Source organism: Mastigoproctus giganteus, chromosome 11, assembly GCF_048544385.1.
Source record: "Mastigoproctus giganteus isolate SK-2022 chromosome 11, ASM4854438v1, whole genome shotgun sequence".
In the NCBI taxonomy this organism is placed as follows: Eukaryota; Metazoa; Arthropoda; class Arachnida; order Uropygi; family Thelyphonidae; genus Mastigoproctus; species Mastigoproctus giganteus.
In genome coordinates, this window is record NC_143585.1 from 99,846,333 (window position 1) to 99,863,077 (window position 16,745).

The window sequence follows — 16,745 nt, forward strand, 5'->3', positions numbered from 1 at the left end:
GGACATTTAATGCTGTTTGCAAGTATTGTAAGTAAGGTACAATGTTTTTGAAAAGTTTGCAATAAAGTTGAAATAACATGAAAGCTTCCCAAGGAGGGAAGTAATTTCTGCACAGGAACATAAGTTACTGACTTTTATTACTGATAGGCTAGTATTTGATTCTCAGGGCAACCCATGAGGTGTCTGTGGTAGTCTCAATAATCATGTATGTCTGGGATATCCTTAAACCTCCAGGAGGATATAGGCTATATTTCTTGTTCTCAAAATTATAATTTTGAGTTGAGGTGCAACTGCACTAGCTCTCTAAGCATTAAGTTTTACCAACTTCAAAACTATTCACTATTATGATTATGTGGAAATTCCTTAATTAATTCTTTGCTTTAGCTGTTTAACTGCTTTAATATATATGTGGAGCATTTCGTCCCTGAGTGTATGATTAAATTGCAGCCCAGCAGTTTTTCATTTTGCACACTTCACTTCCTGTGATTTGCTGCATACTTTGTTACTCGTTTCTTCTAGCTGTGCAGTGGCCATACATTGGTTCTATTTGGGACCAGGTTGGTGAAGCAGCCCAAACTTCAGACACAAGTGGCATTTAGGCATAGAGAAGTGCTCTCTGTACCTATGGTTACACCATCCAATGCATATTCTCTGTCCTCTATTTATTAATTGCCACACTCTTGGTGAAATTTCTGCTGTCCAGTTACAGGGTTGTTCTGACCAGGATTTAGTGTTAAATTTCAGTGAGAATTCATTGTTCGTTTCACCCTTAGTCATGTATTGAAGGTTTTTTTTTTTTTTTTTTTTTTCATAAATGTCTACCATGATGTTATTTTTGGTTTTGTTCTTGTCCAAACCAAAAATGAGGATATTTGGGCCCCAAATTTTAGGTGTGTCCATTATTTGGCCCATCTCATTTTCTGTAGGGTTACTTATCTTTTATGCATCAGCTTTTGTTGCTGCTTTGACTATCCCATCCTGCCAGGTTTTTCTTATTCTTTTGATCTTTATTTTCCTGACTTCTTTTTGTTCCTGGCTTCACTGGAATTCAAATTGGACCCTTCAGTAGGCCTGATAATAATTACATTGCCATCTTTATCTAGTTTCTGTAATGTTCCTTGACATGGGTAGTAGTTTTATTTTTTAGCACTTGTGCATATGTTGGAGCTTGCTCCTTTTGGATTTCCATCTCTGTCTTCTTTGTATCTAGTTTTGTTCTTAGTATTTCGCTTTCTACATGAAGGTCACTGTATGTTCAAGTATAGTCCAGTATTCAATAATTCTCTTCCTGATTGTAGCAGTTATTCTGCCAGTCTGTTTTGTGATTAAATGTTCAAATTTTAGTCTAGTTAATACTATCTTGTCTAAGGTGAAGCCAGCTGCCTGAGAGAAAGTATTTATTTTCTCTGTTATATCTTCCAGTAATATTATTATTGGCCATATGGTGCAAGGAAGCCTGAGGCTTGTGCTGTACCAGCCAAAAAAAAAATTCGAGAGAGAGAGAGAGAGAGAGAGAGAGAGAGAGAGAGAGAGAGAGAGAGAGAGAGACACGGACGATGATATCCAGCTCAGGACCCTGAGTGTGCCAAGCCTTACAAGTCAAGAGATATCTCAAACAACATGTAATCTATACCACTTAAAGTAAACTCACATGTGGAGGATGGAAATTCCTTTGGTTTTGTTTTGAATGTGTCACTATAAATATACCACAAAAAATGAGTGAAATTTAGCTTGCTTGCACTTATTACAAGCAGTATTTAATTAAATTAACATCAACACTAAAATCAGGCTTTAGAGTGATGTGGGCATGGCAGGTAAAGCCTGCAACAAAGCAAGTAACCCTATGCTACAATGGCAGCCAAGAAGGATCATACCATTGTTGCCATGTAGAGACCTACTCTATCCAAACCTCAATAAAAGTTGAATAAAGTATAGAAAACTAATTACCTTTTTTTTTTATTACACAGTTTGGGGGTTTTATTTTAATTTTAGTTATTTTTAATATTATTATTTATATTTTTTATTATATTATATATTTTATTTTTATTTTTTTTATTTATTATTTATTATTTTTATTTTTTTTTATTTATTATTTTTTATTTTAATTATTTATTTATATTTTTATTTTAAAATTTATTTTTTATTTTAATTTTTTATTTATTTTTTTTGCTGGTATCCACTGGTATGGCACACCCACTGGTGGATGCGGAACTTTGTGCTATAGCACAGACTATCGGAACAGGCCCAGCTCCACATGCCATCATATGGGCACTAGGAATCAGCTGTCCAGGAGAGAGCTACTCCCTGGTGGCAAAGAGACCTGACATAGATAACATATACTACAGTATACACACAAACATACATTAATATTATATCAGGCCTATTATACAGAGATTCTTCCTTCACAGAGACATTAGGTGGAGATAGGCACACCTAGTTTCTGTAATGTCTCTTGACCCATTTCAAGAAACATTACAGAAACTAAATAAAGATAGCAGTGTAATTATTATCAGGGCACTATAAATGGAGAATATACATATATATACACTTACTGTACTGCATTTAGAAGCAATCCAGGATCCATAGTTTATCTTTAGGGCTTAAAAATGATATCAGTGTAGAGAAAATAATGTAGTACTGCTGTGTACAGCCAGTGTGCTAATTCCTAGACAAAAAAAGCTCCTACTTTGGATGTCGGCTGCCATATACCAGCAAACAGACAGATTTTACATACATTTATAGTCGCAATAACATCTGCAGCAAACTCTTGCAACTGGTAAGTGTGGGCTTGGCACACCCAGGATCCTGAGTTGGATATCATCATCCTTCTCTTTCTTGGTGATTCCTTTCTATTTTTGACTCTCTCTCTCTCTCTCTCTCTCTCTCAGGTAACTCGTAAGTGTGTGTGTGTGTGTGTGTGTGTGTGGTACATTATTTACCTTAAGTTGATATTTACTAATGTGTACCTTTTTTTTTTTTTTTTTATTAAATATAAACCTGTTGTTCTAAGAAATTTTTCCAGTTTTTATTTGGCTACTTATATACACTGAGTGGTTATTGAATTATGACCACCTCTATGAAAACTGAATGTGACCTGTTGACCACGTGAGGTACGAGAGTGCATAGTTAGTCCACCTATGTAGCATAGATAAGGTGTCATTGGTTCAGTAGGTAGTAAAATTCTGAGCGTGATGGGTAAAAGGGAGGACTTATGAGACTTTGATAAAGGACAGATTATGGGTGCTCGACGAGCTGGTGCCTCGATTTCCCAAACAGCTGAACTGGTGGGGGTGTTCAAGTGCTGCTGTAGTTAAAGTGTACCAGGACTGGCATCAAAATGATTAAACAACGACCCAGAGTGTGATAACTAAAATGATTAAACAACGACCCAGATGGCAAAACTGCAAAGGTCAGCGAAAGGCTGATATTAGAGGTGAGTGCCTGGTCCGACAACTCGAACAGGCGCAGCACTGTCGAAGAGTTGACTACCCAATACAACATGGGCCAACCCGGAACAATATCTGGCATGACCATGCATCGTACGCTTGCACGTATAGGCTATACCGGCAGATGACCACTACGGCATCCTCTCCTAACCAAGGTTCATTGGCGGTTCAAATCTGTACACAACCATTATTTACTCCACACCATGGATGGTGTGGAGTAAATAATGGTTGTGTACAGATTTGCTGTCAACAACATGAGGCTCTTGATCCATCATGCATGGTATCAAAAGTGCAGGCCAGTGGAGGTGGTTGTATGGTGTGAGGCATGTTTCACTGGCAGGAATTTGGACCCCTGGTGCATGTGAAACAACTTATGAGAGGTCTCAGCTATTGTCAACTGCTTGCTGACTGTGTACACCCTGCTACGTTACACTTTTTCCTGACTGGCAATGGTGTCTTCCAAGATGACAATGTGCCGAGCCATCGGGCACTTGTTGTGCAGGAATGGTTTGAGGAACAAAGTTCTGACTTCCAGCATATCGATTGTCCTCTGAACTCCACTGATATTAATCCCATAGAGCACTTGTGGGACACTATGGAAAGGCATATCAAACATCTGGATACACCAATCACCTCTATACCTGCATTGCTGACTGCATTACACACAGCTTGGTTGGTCATACCTCCTGAACGCTTCCGACATCTTGTTGAATCAATGCCTCGTTGGATAGCTGCTGTACTCAGGGAAAAAGGAGGACCTATGAAGTATTAGGTAGGTGGCCATAATTCAGTGATCACTCAGTGTGTATATCACTGTATCTCTATTTACTCAGGCTGTTTCTTCCATATTTCTTTGTCCCTTTTCACTTTACCGTCAATGCTTCTTAATTACGTAGCTTATTCTTCTGCCTTAAACCCCTATATGTAATGTCATTAGCTTAGCTCTCACTTCAGTTGTTATTTTCAGTTATTAAACTCAATTTCAATTATTTCAGTTACTATTTTCGTGTTTATTTTATTTTTTTTTCTGAAGGTTTACACTTTCATATCTCATTGATTTATTTGTCATTAGGCACAAATATGCTATATGTCTCTAGAAATTTTAGTTATTATTTCCATTTATGTCTACATGACATGTTATTTACTTTTAAAAATTTCTAGATTTTGGTAAAAATTTTATTTCCAAGTGCAGCTATTATTTAGTTTTATATTTCAGTTTATTTCATTTTTACTGCAAGCTGTTGTTTGCAAATTTGCCTCTGTATAATCTCATTGATCAAAATTTCTTTTTTAGTTATTATTAGCCTACATTGTTATATTTCTAATATCTCTATATATTCAAGTCATTGCTTCCCTATCCCTTTATACTTCTGTAGGCTACTCACTTTTAATTTATGTTTTCACTTTAACTAGTATGAGACAAAATGTTATGTCTCTACAAATTTCAGTTATTATTTCCAGTTTTAATTTTGTGTTTTCTTCATGTCAGTTGTAAAATTCACAAGCCATTTCTAATAAATCCACCTTTTAATTCTAGTAATTTCTATTTTACATCTTTCATTTATATTGGTAACCAAATTTTATTGTCAATTTCATTTGTGTATGCTTTTTACCCATTGGCTTCTAGTTTACATCAGAAATGAAGGCATGATTATTATTATTATTAGCTATATGATGCAAGGAAGCCTGAGCACCAGCCAAAAAAATTTCGAGAGAGAATCAGAAGTAGAAAGGAATCGCCAAGAAAGAGAAGAATGATGATATCCAGCTCAGGACCCTGGGTTTGCCAAGCCCATACTCACCAGATGTGAGCCCCTGGGGTTAAATGATGTTGCTATTTTGCTTGCCAGTCCAGCTGTTGGCACCTGATGTATTTTTATTATGCATATGTTTATCTTGCTTTCTTTAACTCTGTTCTTTCTGAATTATTTTTTTACTGCTCTTTTATTCCTTTTCCTCTCCCCTTATCACTTTATTGTCCCTGTTGCACATAGGTTTAGCAACTGCTGCCTTGGATTGCACTAGACTACTTCTCCAATTTTCTACTTTCTTATTTCTGTATTCACCTTGTTATTCTATTTAACATATCTACTTATTACATATATATATATATATATATATATATATATATATATATATATATATATAATAACTAGTATGATGGTGTATAGTAGATAATATATTATTTTGAATATTGCAGAAGTCCACAAATTCCAGTTAAGAGTGTACCTTTATCAAGCTAGAAACTTAACAGCAGGAGACAAAACGGGATTCTCAGGTAGGATCATTAATAATATTTTTGAAAGCATTATGACCACTCTTATCAGGCATACCATTATATGTTTTAAGCCTTGTGAAACAAGACAAACTCATCATTGAATGTAAATAGCATAAAACTTACCAATTTTGCTGTGTGGCAAGGTGCTGAGTCCTGTTGAAAAATGCAGTTTTGGCATCTGTGTGGTGATCTCTAATAACAGGTTTCGGGCACCCCTCCAGAACATCCAAAGAGTCATGGAGGGATTTTATTTGGCTAAAACTTTCCTTTCTTATCTTCTCCCCTCCTCCAGGATAAAGTAATATTTTTGTGATTATTGAAAATGGAATCATGGATTATGAAAGAAAGAGTAGCTGTTGCAGAACTGTATTTCAAACAACTGTTCCATCATTAGTACTATAAGAGTTTTTAGACTGAAATTTGACACATTTTGTTCATCTTAATTGAGCAATTTTATTGGATACCACAATTTCATTCAGGAAGGAGTCTTGGAAACAAACCAAGATTAGTTTGACCTCAGAAAAACCAAAGTCTAACTCATGTTCATCAAAGCATTGAGCAAAGTTCTGCCACTTCAGTCTAATGACAGCTAGAAATTACACATGCCCCAAAGTTTCCTACAACAACTTTTAAGAATATCCCTCTGTACCCACACAATTAAAATTGCTCAAGAAATTAAGCCAGAAGATTGAGTGAGATAACATATACTAATTCAATTTTAGATTTATGCAACAAAAATGATTCCCAACAGAAATTAATAATGCAGATTGAGACTGATTTTTGATCAAGCAAAATTTGAGTATGGAGCTCAGATTCCATACGAACTCTTCCAGAATTCTCCACATTTTATAAAATAGCCATTTGGTGCAGCACAACAGCCAGAAACATCAGCACATATTTTTTTTTGAAAACCTATAGAGGATTACAGTTACTGGGGAGTGCTATAAAAAATATAATGCATGAGATTTTCACACTGCGCTTATCTGAGATTGCATTTTCAGCAAGATGGAGCCATGATACTTGTTGAAAATCATGAAGATTTTGCAAGGATTATTCCATAGCAGTTTATTCCCATTTTCTAGTTTGGTGTAATTAATAAGCTAGCAAGGCTACCCAATTTAAATGCCCCAGCTTCCTTCCTTTGGGGCTATTTGAAAGATAAGGTTTTGGCAAAAGCTGTAGAATCTCGAACCATTAACACCATTTGCAAAGAAATTTTTCTTTGCAAATGGTGTTAATGAAAAGAAATTGCAAATGTTTGTGTACTATGTTGGCCCTTGTTATAGAAAATGTGTTCGTCAGGAAATAAAAATATTTGCAGAAAATGAAGCAATCTTAGTGACATAATTTTTCCTAGGTAATTAAAAGTGCAAGCAATATAATTTCAAGTTTAAAAACATTTTTACACAAATGTTTTTAAACTTGAAATACACCCACAGAAAATGCTTCCAAAACCTTTGGGACAGCCTTTAACATTTTCCAAAGTACAGTAAACCCCCGCTATTTGCGGGGGTTATGTTCCTGAGAAATGTCGCGAATACCGAAAACACGAATACTGAGTTATGGCTCCCATAGTAATAAAGGGGTTCTGTTCCAAAGTATGAAATGTATAAGAAAAACTAGTCTAAAATTTTGTTTATGTATGTATTATATGTACATAATATGACTATGTACATAGACAGTACATAGTGAAATGCAAGCATATGGCATCGAAATGAAAATAAGAAACACTTTAATATTAAATGTAATATTTATTAGAAATTTCAAACAAATCTTTCAGCGCCTTTGCTAACTAAAATAACTTATCCGCCAGTGCTATTACCAGTTTCGCTTAAGTGTTGATAAAGGAGTTTTGCCTTTTCACGAATAATGAGTGAACTTAACGGAATTTTATTTTGAGTTCGGTCTTCTGTCCACAGATTTAAAGCTTTTCCATTTTTTTCTAATTTAACATCACGAGTTACAGAGCAAATTTTTGAAGCAATTAGCGCGTTTTCACGGACACTATGGCAGATTTTTCTTCACGTTGAATCATTGATTTTATAATGTTTTGCCACTGAGAAGACACTTTCACCATTAGAAATTTTGTCTAATAACTCAATTTTATTTGCCAACCTTCTTTGATAATTTCACATTCCCCTTGTTATTCGTAGCCATATTTTTTGTATGGGTTAGAAAGAACTTGTCCAAATAAAGTCACTTTCTTCCATTCACACACTCGAAAAAGTCTGTTTTACACTGCAAAATGGTAGATTTATCAATTTTGTAAGCATATCAATTGATAAATTTATTCAATTTTAAAAGCATATAAATTAAAAACAAACGACAAAACCTTCCATGGCAAGTGCATAACACATACCGAACAAGGATTAGCGAGAAACATCCACGCTCGCGATTTTGTCACCCCCCCACCCACTGAGCGCTGTTTTGACCGGTAAAGATAATTTTAGCCACGCCCATGTTTTTTTATGGCGGAAAATGTTCACGGAGCTTTAAAATTCACATTTTTTTAGGTTTCATTTTATGTTAAATCAGCGACCGCGAATACAGATACCGCGAATAGCGGGGGTTTACTGTACTTAGTGTTAATAGTGAAAAATGATGCAAAAAACAGCAGCCAAAAAAAAAAAAAAAAGCCAACACTTCCCATATCACTTGTGCATCCCTCCTAACAGTTTGTTTAATTCTTTCTTGAATTTATTCAAATTACCCAACTCTATAACCAATTGGGAGTTTGTTCCAACAATCAACCATCTGGATGCTGAAAGCAAATATATCTACCCTGCAACTATCCTTCCTCAGTTTGAAATTATGCTCTCTCATGTGTAGTTCAAGTAATAGGAAGAATTCCATCAACATCTTATTTATATATTGTTTTCATTCGATCCTGAAGAGTACATATACAGCTTTCAAAGTCATTTCAAGTACACTTAAAATAACACTTCAAAGTATGTTACAAATCTTCCAGTGCATACTGCCATTGCTCATCTATGTTTCAAAGTAATTGAAGCACAGATAAGAGATGGCAGAAAATGTTATAATATATGGCAGTGCAAAAATAATAGATTTCAAAATTGGAGGAATATGCCTGTTAGCCATTGTCTGATTTTTGACTTGCAAAATCTGAAATTTTCTGTAATTCATATTTGAAAATTAATGAAATTGAATCAAATGTTATATAAATAGATGTAGAAGATAGTATTACATCAAAAACTGAAATTTTATAAAAAATTATGTATATTTTTACAGTTTTGTGTGATTATTTCTGTGATTGTTTTAAGTATTTTGCAGTTAAAAAAAAAAAAAAAAAAAATCTGATTTGATTTTTGACAATCAAAATTTCATGCTAATGTTAGGCAATTAAGCCAAAATAAGAATACATTAATATTTTAAAATGTTTATGCATAAAGTTTTCATTTTAACTGATTTTCAAAATTTTCAGAAGAAACTTGCTACTCGGAGCCTACCCTAGCAAAACAAATTTCCCCTCAGGGCCCATATGTTTTCATGAAACTCATTCCAGAGAAGAAAAAAAAAGTCCATATATTCTGAACTCCACTCTTCACATTAGCTCATGATGAGAAGTGGCTATCCCTTTATCAGTATCTGTTTTGCAATATCAGTTCTGTAAATTTCAATGTGAAAATCTACTAGAAGCTATTATGAAAGAATTGATATGAAGTGACACTTGACTGAGTAACTAACAAGTTTGTGACTTACAAATTTTTAACTTTACAGTAAGAATGCTTTTTTTTTTTCCAAACTTAATGCAGCTAGTATTTAATTGAAATTATTGATAAGATACTGATTCTTATTAGTTAGCATTAGCATTAGTAGAGGCATTTGATGCAAGAAAGCAAGCTTATGCAGAATCAGCCAAAAAAAAAAAAAAATAAAATAAATAAATAATAAAAAAAAAAATAACCACTTCCACTTCACCCCTCTGTTCGTTCGAAATACCTGTCCAGCTGAGCCTTAAACTTATTTAGGTTATCAACTTCCACGACAAGGGATGGAAGTCTGTTCCACCAACCAACCAACCACCTGCTGGCTAAAGGTAAATTTCCGCACGTCTATCTTACATCTGTCTTTCCTCAATTTGAATTTATGCTCTCTCAGGTGATTATTCTGAGCAAGAGGGAGAATCCCATCAGCATTGAGCATGCTGAAACCATTCAAGGCTTTATACACCTCTATCAGATCACCTCGCTGGTGCCTAGTCTCCAGACACTGTAATTTGCAAAACTTAAGCCTTTCTTCGTAAGAGCACCCCTTTGTTCCATTCACTACTCTTGTTGCCGTTCTCTGTACTCGTTCCAGCAGCTCTACGTTCTTCTTGAAATGAGGCCTCCAGGCCTGTATACGGTACTCTAGGTGTGGTCTGACCATTGCCTTATACAAGGGAATAATCACCTCCTTATCCCTGCTAGAAAAATTCCTATATATCATTGACAATACACCATGAGCTACTCTTGCAGCCCGTCTGCACTGCTCAGAGAACTTCATATCTGCCTGCACAACCACCCCCAGGTCCTTTTCATTCTCTACCACTGTCAGTGTAGTACCACAGAGTTGATACGTTGCTCTGGGGTTGCTGTTTCCCATATGTAGTACTTTACATTTGTCAATATTAAACTTCATTTGCCACGTCTCAGTCCATCTGCTCAACCTTTCCAGATCCTGTTGCAGCAGCATAGTGTCAGTAGTGTCCTTGACAACCCTGCTAACCTTCATATCATCTGCAGACTTGGACATTAAGCTTGATATACCATCATCAATATCATTTATAAATACAGAAAACAATAATGGGCCCAATACTGAGCCCTGAGGGACTCCATTAATAACATTAGTCCACGATGAGCAGTGTCCATTGATTACCACTCTCTGTCTTCTCCCCCTTAACCACCCCTTTATCCCTAGCAGCAATTTGCCTCCAATGCCACATTGCTCCAAGTGTTTTTTGATAAGAACCAGTACAAGTACTGATGACTAGTTACTTAATTGTTTTAAGTTTTTCACTGAAAATACCTTCACATAAACAAATGTTTCAATGCTTTTCCAGATCCGTATGCATCTTTATCTTTCAAGAACCAGAGCTTGAAGACTGACTACATCTCTCAAACTCTCTGTCCCACATGGGATCAGACTTTAGTTTTTGAAGAAGTCATCTTTTATGGAAGTATACAGTCAGTAAAAGATGATCCACCACCTGTTGTAATTGAAGTGTATGATCGCGATGCCCGTGTAAGTAATGCTGTCTTAATTTGTCTTGTTTGAGTAAAGTTTGGGTAAAATAGTGTATATGTTGAAATAAAAGGTCTACTAATTTGGCCATTAGGAAAAATACAACTTTAATTGAAAGTTCAAATCATCTTACTTGTCTGTTATCAGCTAGATAATCGCCTAGGTTTAAATGGTGTTTGCAAGGGTCAAATGATTCCACTCCTCTAGAATTGGGGAAAAAAATATTTTAAATATATATAATATTATATATTATTCAATGACATTAATCAGTTCTGTTAAGTTTAAATTTACTTTACATATTATCTTTCTTCGTTTATATGCCTTGCTCCATTTCTTGAATTGGTTCAACATTTGTTTCAATTATACAGTATTTTGCTTATATATAGGTGTCACGGAAGTTGTATGAGTACAGACTTGACACCCTTTTGTAGCTAGTGAGGATGAAAAAATATAAAAATAAGTAATTTAATGAATTAATTATTTAAATATTAATTTCAGATGAATCAGAGGGGTGGTTGAAGAGTTATGGATATAAGTTGAGCCCAAAAGTAGTCCAACACTGCATTGAAGGTGTTTGTTCTAATCCATGAATACAGACTTTTGTGACACCCTGTAAATATATATACATACTGTATATATATTTTTATTGATGTGAAAACATCTTTGGCAGCACCTACTAAAGTTCAGACTGAAGTAAAACCAATTTTTCATGAAAATGTGAAACCGAAATGATGCAAATTGAGTCGCTTCCTAATGCAGTCACTAAATGTTGATTGAGTAGAGTAAGTTGTTGTTGTTGTTGTGATAGGGGTTTAATGGCGCACGAGCTGCTGGGGCTATAGTGCACCTCGTAGAGTAAGTAGCAGCAGGTATGCACATAAAATGTTACATGGTTATTTTGGGCTGAAGTAAAACTGATTGGTTACCAATCATTTTACTTTTTCCAGATCCAGCTATTTCCAGATTTAAGAGTAAAACCAATTTGCTACCAATCGGTTGGTAACGAAATCAATAACCGATTGGTAACGAAACCAAGTTAGGAAGTAAAACCAATTGGTTTTACTTTTTCCAGATTTAGGAAGTAAAACCGATTGGTAACCAATCGGTTTTACTTCAGTCCAGAATAATGATGTAAGGTTTTATGCTCACGCCTGCCACTTACTCTACCGAATCACAGTTAGTGATTGCATTATAACATGAAGTAATTTGTATCATTTCCATTTTACATTTTTGTGACAAATTGGTTTTACTTCAATCCGAAATTTAGTAGGTGATGCCAAAGAAGTTTTCACATAAAACATCTTTCATGTGTATGGGGCACACACACTTGTTATTACAATGAAATAATCCTATCTATTATGGATTGTTAGAAATGTTATTATTGATATTTGACATTAATGCTATTGTTACAGTTAACAATTATATATTATACGCACATGATATGTTACTCATTTGTATTGGATCCAGTATAATTTATTACGGATCTGATTTCATGGAGCAGATGTATGTATTATAATAGGGTTGCATTTCAGGCATTTTTAGCCTAATGGTGCTGATCAGCAATTTTAGCATTGTTAGTGGCAATGTATATTTATATTTAAAAAAACTTAATCTCCAATGCTAAATATATACTAATCTAGACACTTAAATGTGAACTACCTAGAATTAACAAAAAGAAAGAAAAATGAAAAAAAATAAAGAAAAATCCATTCATCCACATGCCTATCTTTCCACTACTCATCAGGACCTTTGAATGGATAGATAGCTAAACAAAATGAATGGCTCACGCATACCTGATTCTGTTGTCCCAATAACAGTTTTCCTAATTTTAATTAATTTCATATTTAGTATGGCCAAAAATATCAATTTTATGATCATATTTTTGAGACCGAATGTTAATTTTTACTTGTAATATAAAATTGGTATTTACAGCAAACTGGGATTGGAACCCAAAGCTCTGTGTATGCATCAGATAATTCAAAAAAATACAGACATAGTTCAATGGCAGCCTGAAAATTGAGGTGGGGAGGAAATTAGCCTGCTGGAGATCCTTGTGAGACAGTCAATTGTATGTTCTGTGTTACAGGTACTAAGAGCCCAGACAGGCAGACATACTTGTTTATAGAAGCATAGTAAATAAATTTAATGTATTTGAAATATTGGTTATGTCATCAAATGCAGATATAGGAATATCAGAAACATAGTACCGCTCTGACATAGTGCATGCAGAATTTGAATATGGTAAGTACACTGAAAGGACAGACAGGATAGGAGTGAGGGAGGAGTTATGGTCTTGGTTAAAAAGCATATAGATTCTAAAACAATACACCCAGTCAACATGGGGGCTACTCTAATGATGAGTCAATCTAGTGCAAAGTAAACATTGGAAAAACAAAAATATGAGCAGGAATATGTCATAGTCCAAATGACTGTGATGAGCATAGTGTAATGAACAACTGTATATCCAAATAGAGTGGGCCAGTAAATGAGAACATCTTATCACGGAGAAATTTTAACTTTCTGGATATTGATTGAAACTTGAGTTGTTTGCTCGCTAAGTAGCAGAACATATCTGGATTTACTGAATGAATTTTCTCTACCAGCATATCAGAAAAACAACATGGGAAAGCAGTACTTTGGATCTGATTATTAGCATTCAGCCTTCATATTGAGAATCTTCACATAAAGGGCCCACTAAGTGGTGGTAATCATAATGTATTGATTTGAGATTTATTTAGAGATATAACTAAGAAAAAAACAAATGCCAGATTCAAGTATATACATATGGATCTCAGTCAGACACTGACTATAGCTGTTGTTTTTCTATCTTATATGACCTCTTTAGTCTTTCCTCTGAACAGCATATTTAATGGCATATTGGGCTACATGCCATTAAATTGGTTATAGATGAAATTAGGGAATATCACTCTTTTCCTGCTCTAATTTACACAGACTCTCTTACTGTACTCCAGTAGCACTGCATCCTTCTGTGCCACCAGTAAGCAAAATAAAATTTGCTGCCCTAAATGTTGAATACTTATAAGCATTAACCAATCAGAAAACAATTTTTCAAAAAACATTTTGGCACCGTAATGGACTGCCACCTGTAAGCAACACTTATCTTGCCTACCCACTTGTGGCAGCAGTGCTCAATTCACTACTCTGTCACACAGAGGAACCACTGATTACCCATTATATTAAGAACAAAATCAACAAATTCCACCAAGCAAGGAAGAAAGTAGCTCTCTGCTGGATTTCCAGTCATATCAGAATACTAGGGTAAATATGCTGACAGAGCTACAAAAAATCCAACTGTAACATTAAAATCAGAGAAAAATAATGCCATATATAGGTCTTGGTACTGCTTTTCTTGATAAAAGCATTGAATTGTGGGAAAAAAACATGGAGAAATCAATCGTGCAACAAACTTCAGAGTTTGGTGAAAGACACTTGACAGACACTTGTGAAATGTCATCTTCACAAATGGAATTCCAATTCATATTTGAACAGAAAAGATGTCTTTCTTGGTTTTGGATTGGCCATACCTTTCTTAGACATCATCATCCTCTCAGTGAAAATCTGCTAACAGTGAACCTCTTGCCAGAACCTATTTACTGTCAGTTATATATTAATAAATTGTCCCTACCTAACCTCTGCTTGAGTTGAAACATTTCACTGGATTCCACATCTGGAAACATTACCAACTCTGACTCATTTACTTGGTGATGCAGCCAGTTTTTATGAATTATCTATGTATTTTAAGTGACTTGGAATATATAATTTGCTCTGACATTAATTCAGTTCTCATAGTTATTTAACAAACAGATTGAAAGATGCATCTTAGCCATTTGGCTCAGTTATTTTAAACTTGCTATATTACTGCTAATATAGAGAGTTAGGCATGCTAAAGCAGATTATTAGAAGTCTTTGACTAAGAACACAAAGAAAAGTAGCAAAGAATTCTTTGTTTTTGTTGGACACTTCCTTCAGTCAGTTGTTTCTTGACCTTGAGAGCTCCATGCAGCAGTGTTTACCAGTGTCATACTAGAGGGGACGGAAATAAATCATGTTGGTCCAGTGCATATAAATGGCAAAACTGTTGATGATACTGTAAAAGGCTGCTGACAAATTGAATATTTCTCATTCATGTTCACATGTCAAGCAGCTCTTAGAGTTGGAAATACTGAAAGTATACTAATTCTAATTGGGAGGCAAATGTTTACAAGCCTTGCTGTAGGTCATCACGAAACAAGCAAATATATGGGCTGTGTTAGGATAACTAAGAGTAAGAAGAGTTGCATTGTGGAGATATCAGAGATGTATCTCTCAGATATAAGGAATGCAGAATTTAAATATTGGGAGTACAGTGCATACAGACAAGACAGAAGGGAAAATGGAGTTAAGTGGAGTTACTTCTTAGTTAAGAAGTGCATTAAATCTAAGGCAATGCATCTAGTCAACATGGGTGGCCAGTGGAATATTGAGTCAGTTTGTTGTGACACAAAGCACTGGGAAAAACAAAAATGAAAATAGCAGTGTGTTATAGGCCTAAATTAATCATAAAAAAAAATTATTTTTTTATGAATGTATTTCTAAATATGACTGATTCTAAAGAATAAAGGTTAGGTTACCCCCTCCACTTTGGGAGAGGTTCAAGTTCCCATGGGATTCAAGTTGAGGCAACCTCACCTTTTTTCACCATTACAGTATATGTTGGGACATGTGCGATTAGGACCAGTTACCATTAGTGCGAGTTATCCTGTGTGTTATCAGACACTCGGCCTAAAACACTGATGGATCCAATATCTCTCTCTCTCTCTCTCTCTCTCTCTATTACAGAAGATTTAGGAGAAGTCTGGTTGGCCTGCCTCCCTAAAATCCACTCATGTACACACCTTCTCGATGGTAAGCCCTGTTACGTCACTTAGGTGGCAACGAACGTGTAGAGTGGTTCTCTTCAAGACGCCTGGTCAGCATGAAGAGGAAAAGACCAAATCCCTCCAGCATATATATGACAGCACGACAAAACAAATGGCCCTCAGTCCCCAGCAGCTTTCACTCTCCCTCTTACGGCAGCGAGAGGATCAGAGTGGAAGCAGAGGGTGCTAAGAATCTTTGGGTACGACCAGGCTGCCATGCACGGAAACTGAACTTGGCCTGTTATAACGTAAGATCACTCATCGGTAAAGACAGGATATTAGAGCTGGAAAAGGAATTAGAAAATGTGAATTGGAATATCATCGGCTTGGCTGAAACAAGAAGAAGAAATGAATCACTTATAAGTTTCTCAAGTGGAAATCTGCTGTACACCAATGGAAACAGTGAAAGGAGTGAAGGTGGAGTTGGGTTTCTGGTCCATAAAGATTTTAAAAACAACATTTTGGAATTCAAAAGTACATCACCAAGGGTGTCAAGACTAATACTCAAGATTTCTAAGAGGTACAAGCTAAAGATTATAATGATTTATGCACCAACATTGAGCCACGATGATGAAGAGGTTGAAGAAATGTACACCGGAATTAAGTCTTCTAGATGAGCAGAAAACCCACTACACTATTATTATGGGGGACTTCAATGCTAAGGTTGGAAAAAGACAAGAAAGGGGAACTACAGGAAATTTTGGAATTGGTGAAAGAGGTGAAAGACTTGTGGAATTTGCAGAATCTCAAGGACTGTCAATAATGAACACTTTTTTTCAAGAAAAGGGTGAACAGAAAGTGGATATGGAAGAGTCCAAATGGATTAACTACTAATGAAATCGACTTTATCCTCACTAA

The 16,745-nt window shown here is 35.4% G+C and overlaps 1 protein-coding gene across 1 annotated transcript in view; it reads left to right on the top strand.

Moving 5' to 3' along the window:
- The window catches only part of LOC150078290 (myoferlin-like), a 452,265-nt gene that overhangs the window by 174,709 nt on the left and 260,811 nt on the right, over positions 1-16,745 (top strand). The window contains exons 32-33 of the mRNA XM_090384525.1: positions 5,647-5,724; positions 10,787-10,968. Coding sequence (XP_090240651.1) covers positions 5,647-5,724; positions 10,787-10,968 — 260 coding nt within the window. The remainder of the gene's footprint in view (positions 1-5,646; positions 5,725-10,786; positions 10,969-16,745) is intronic.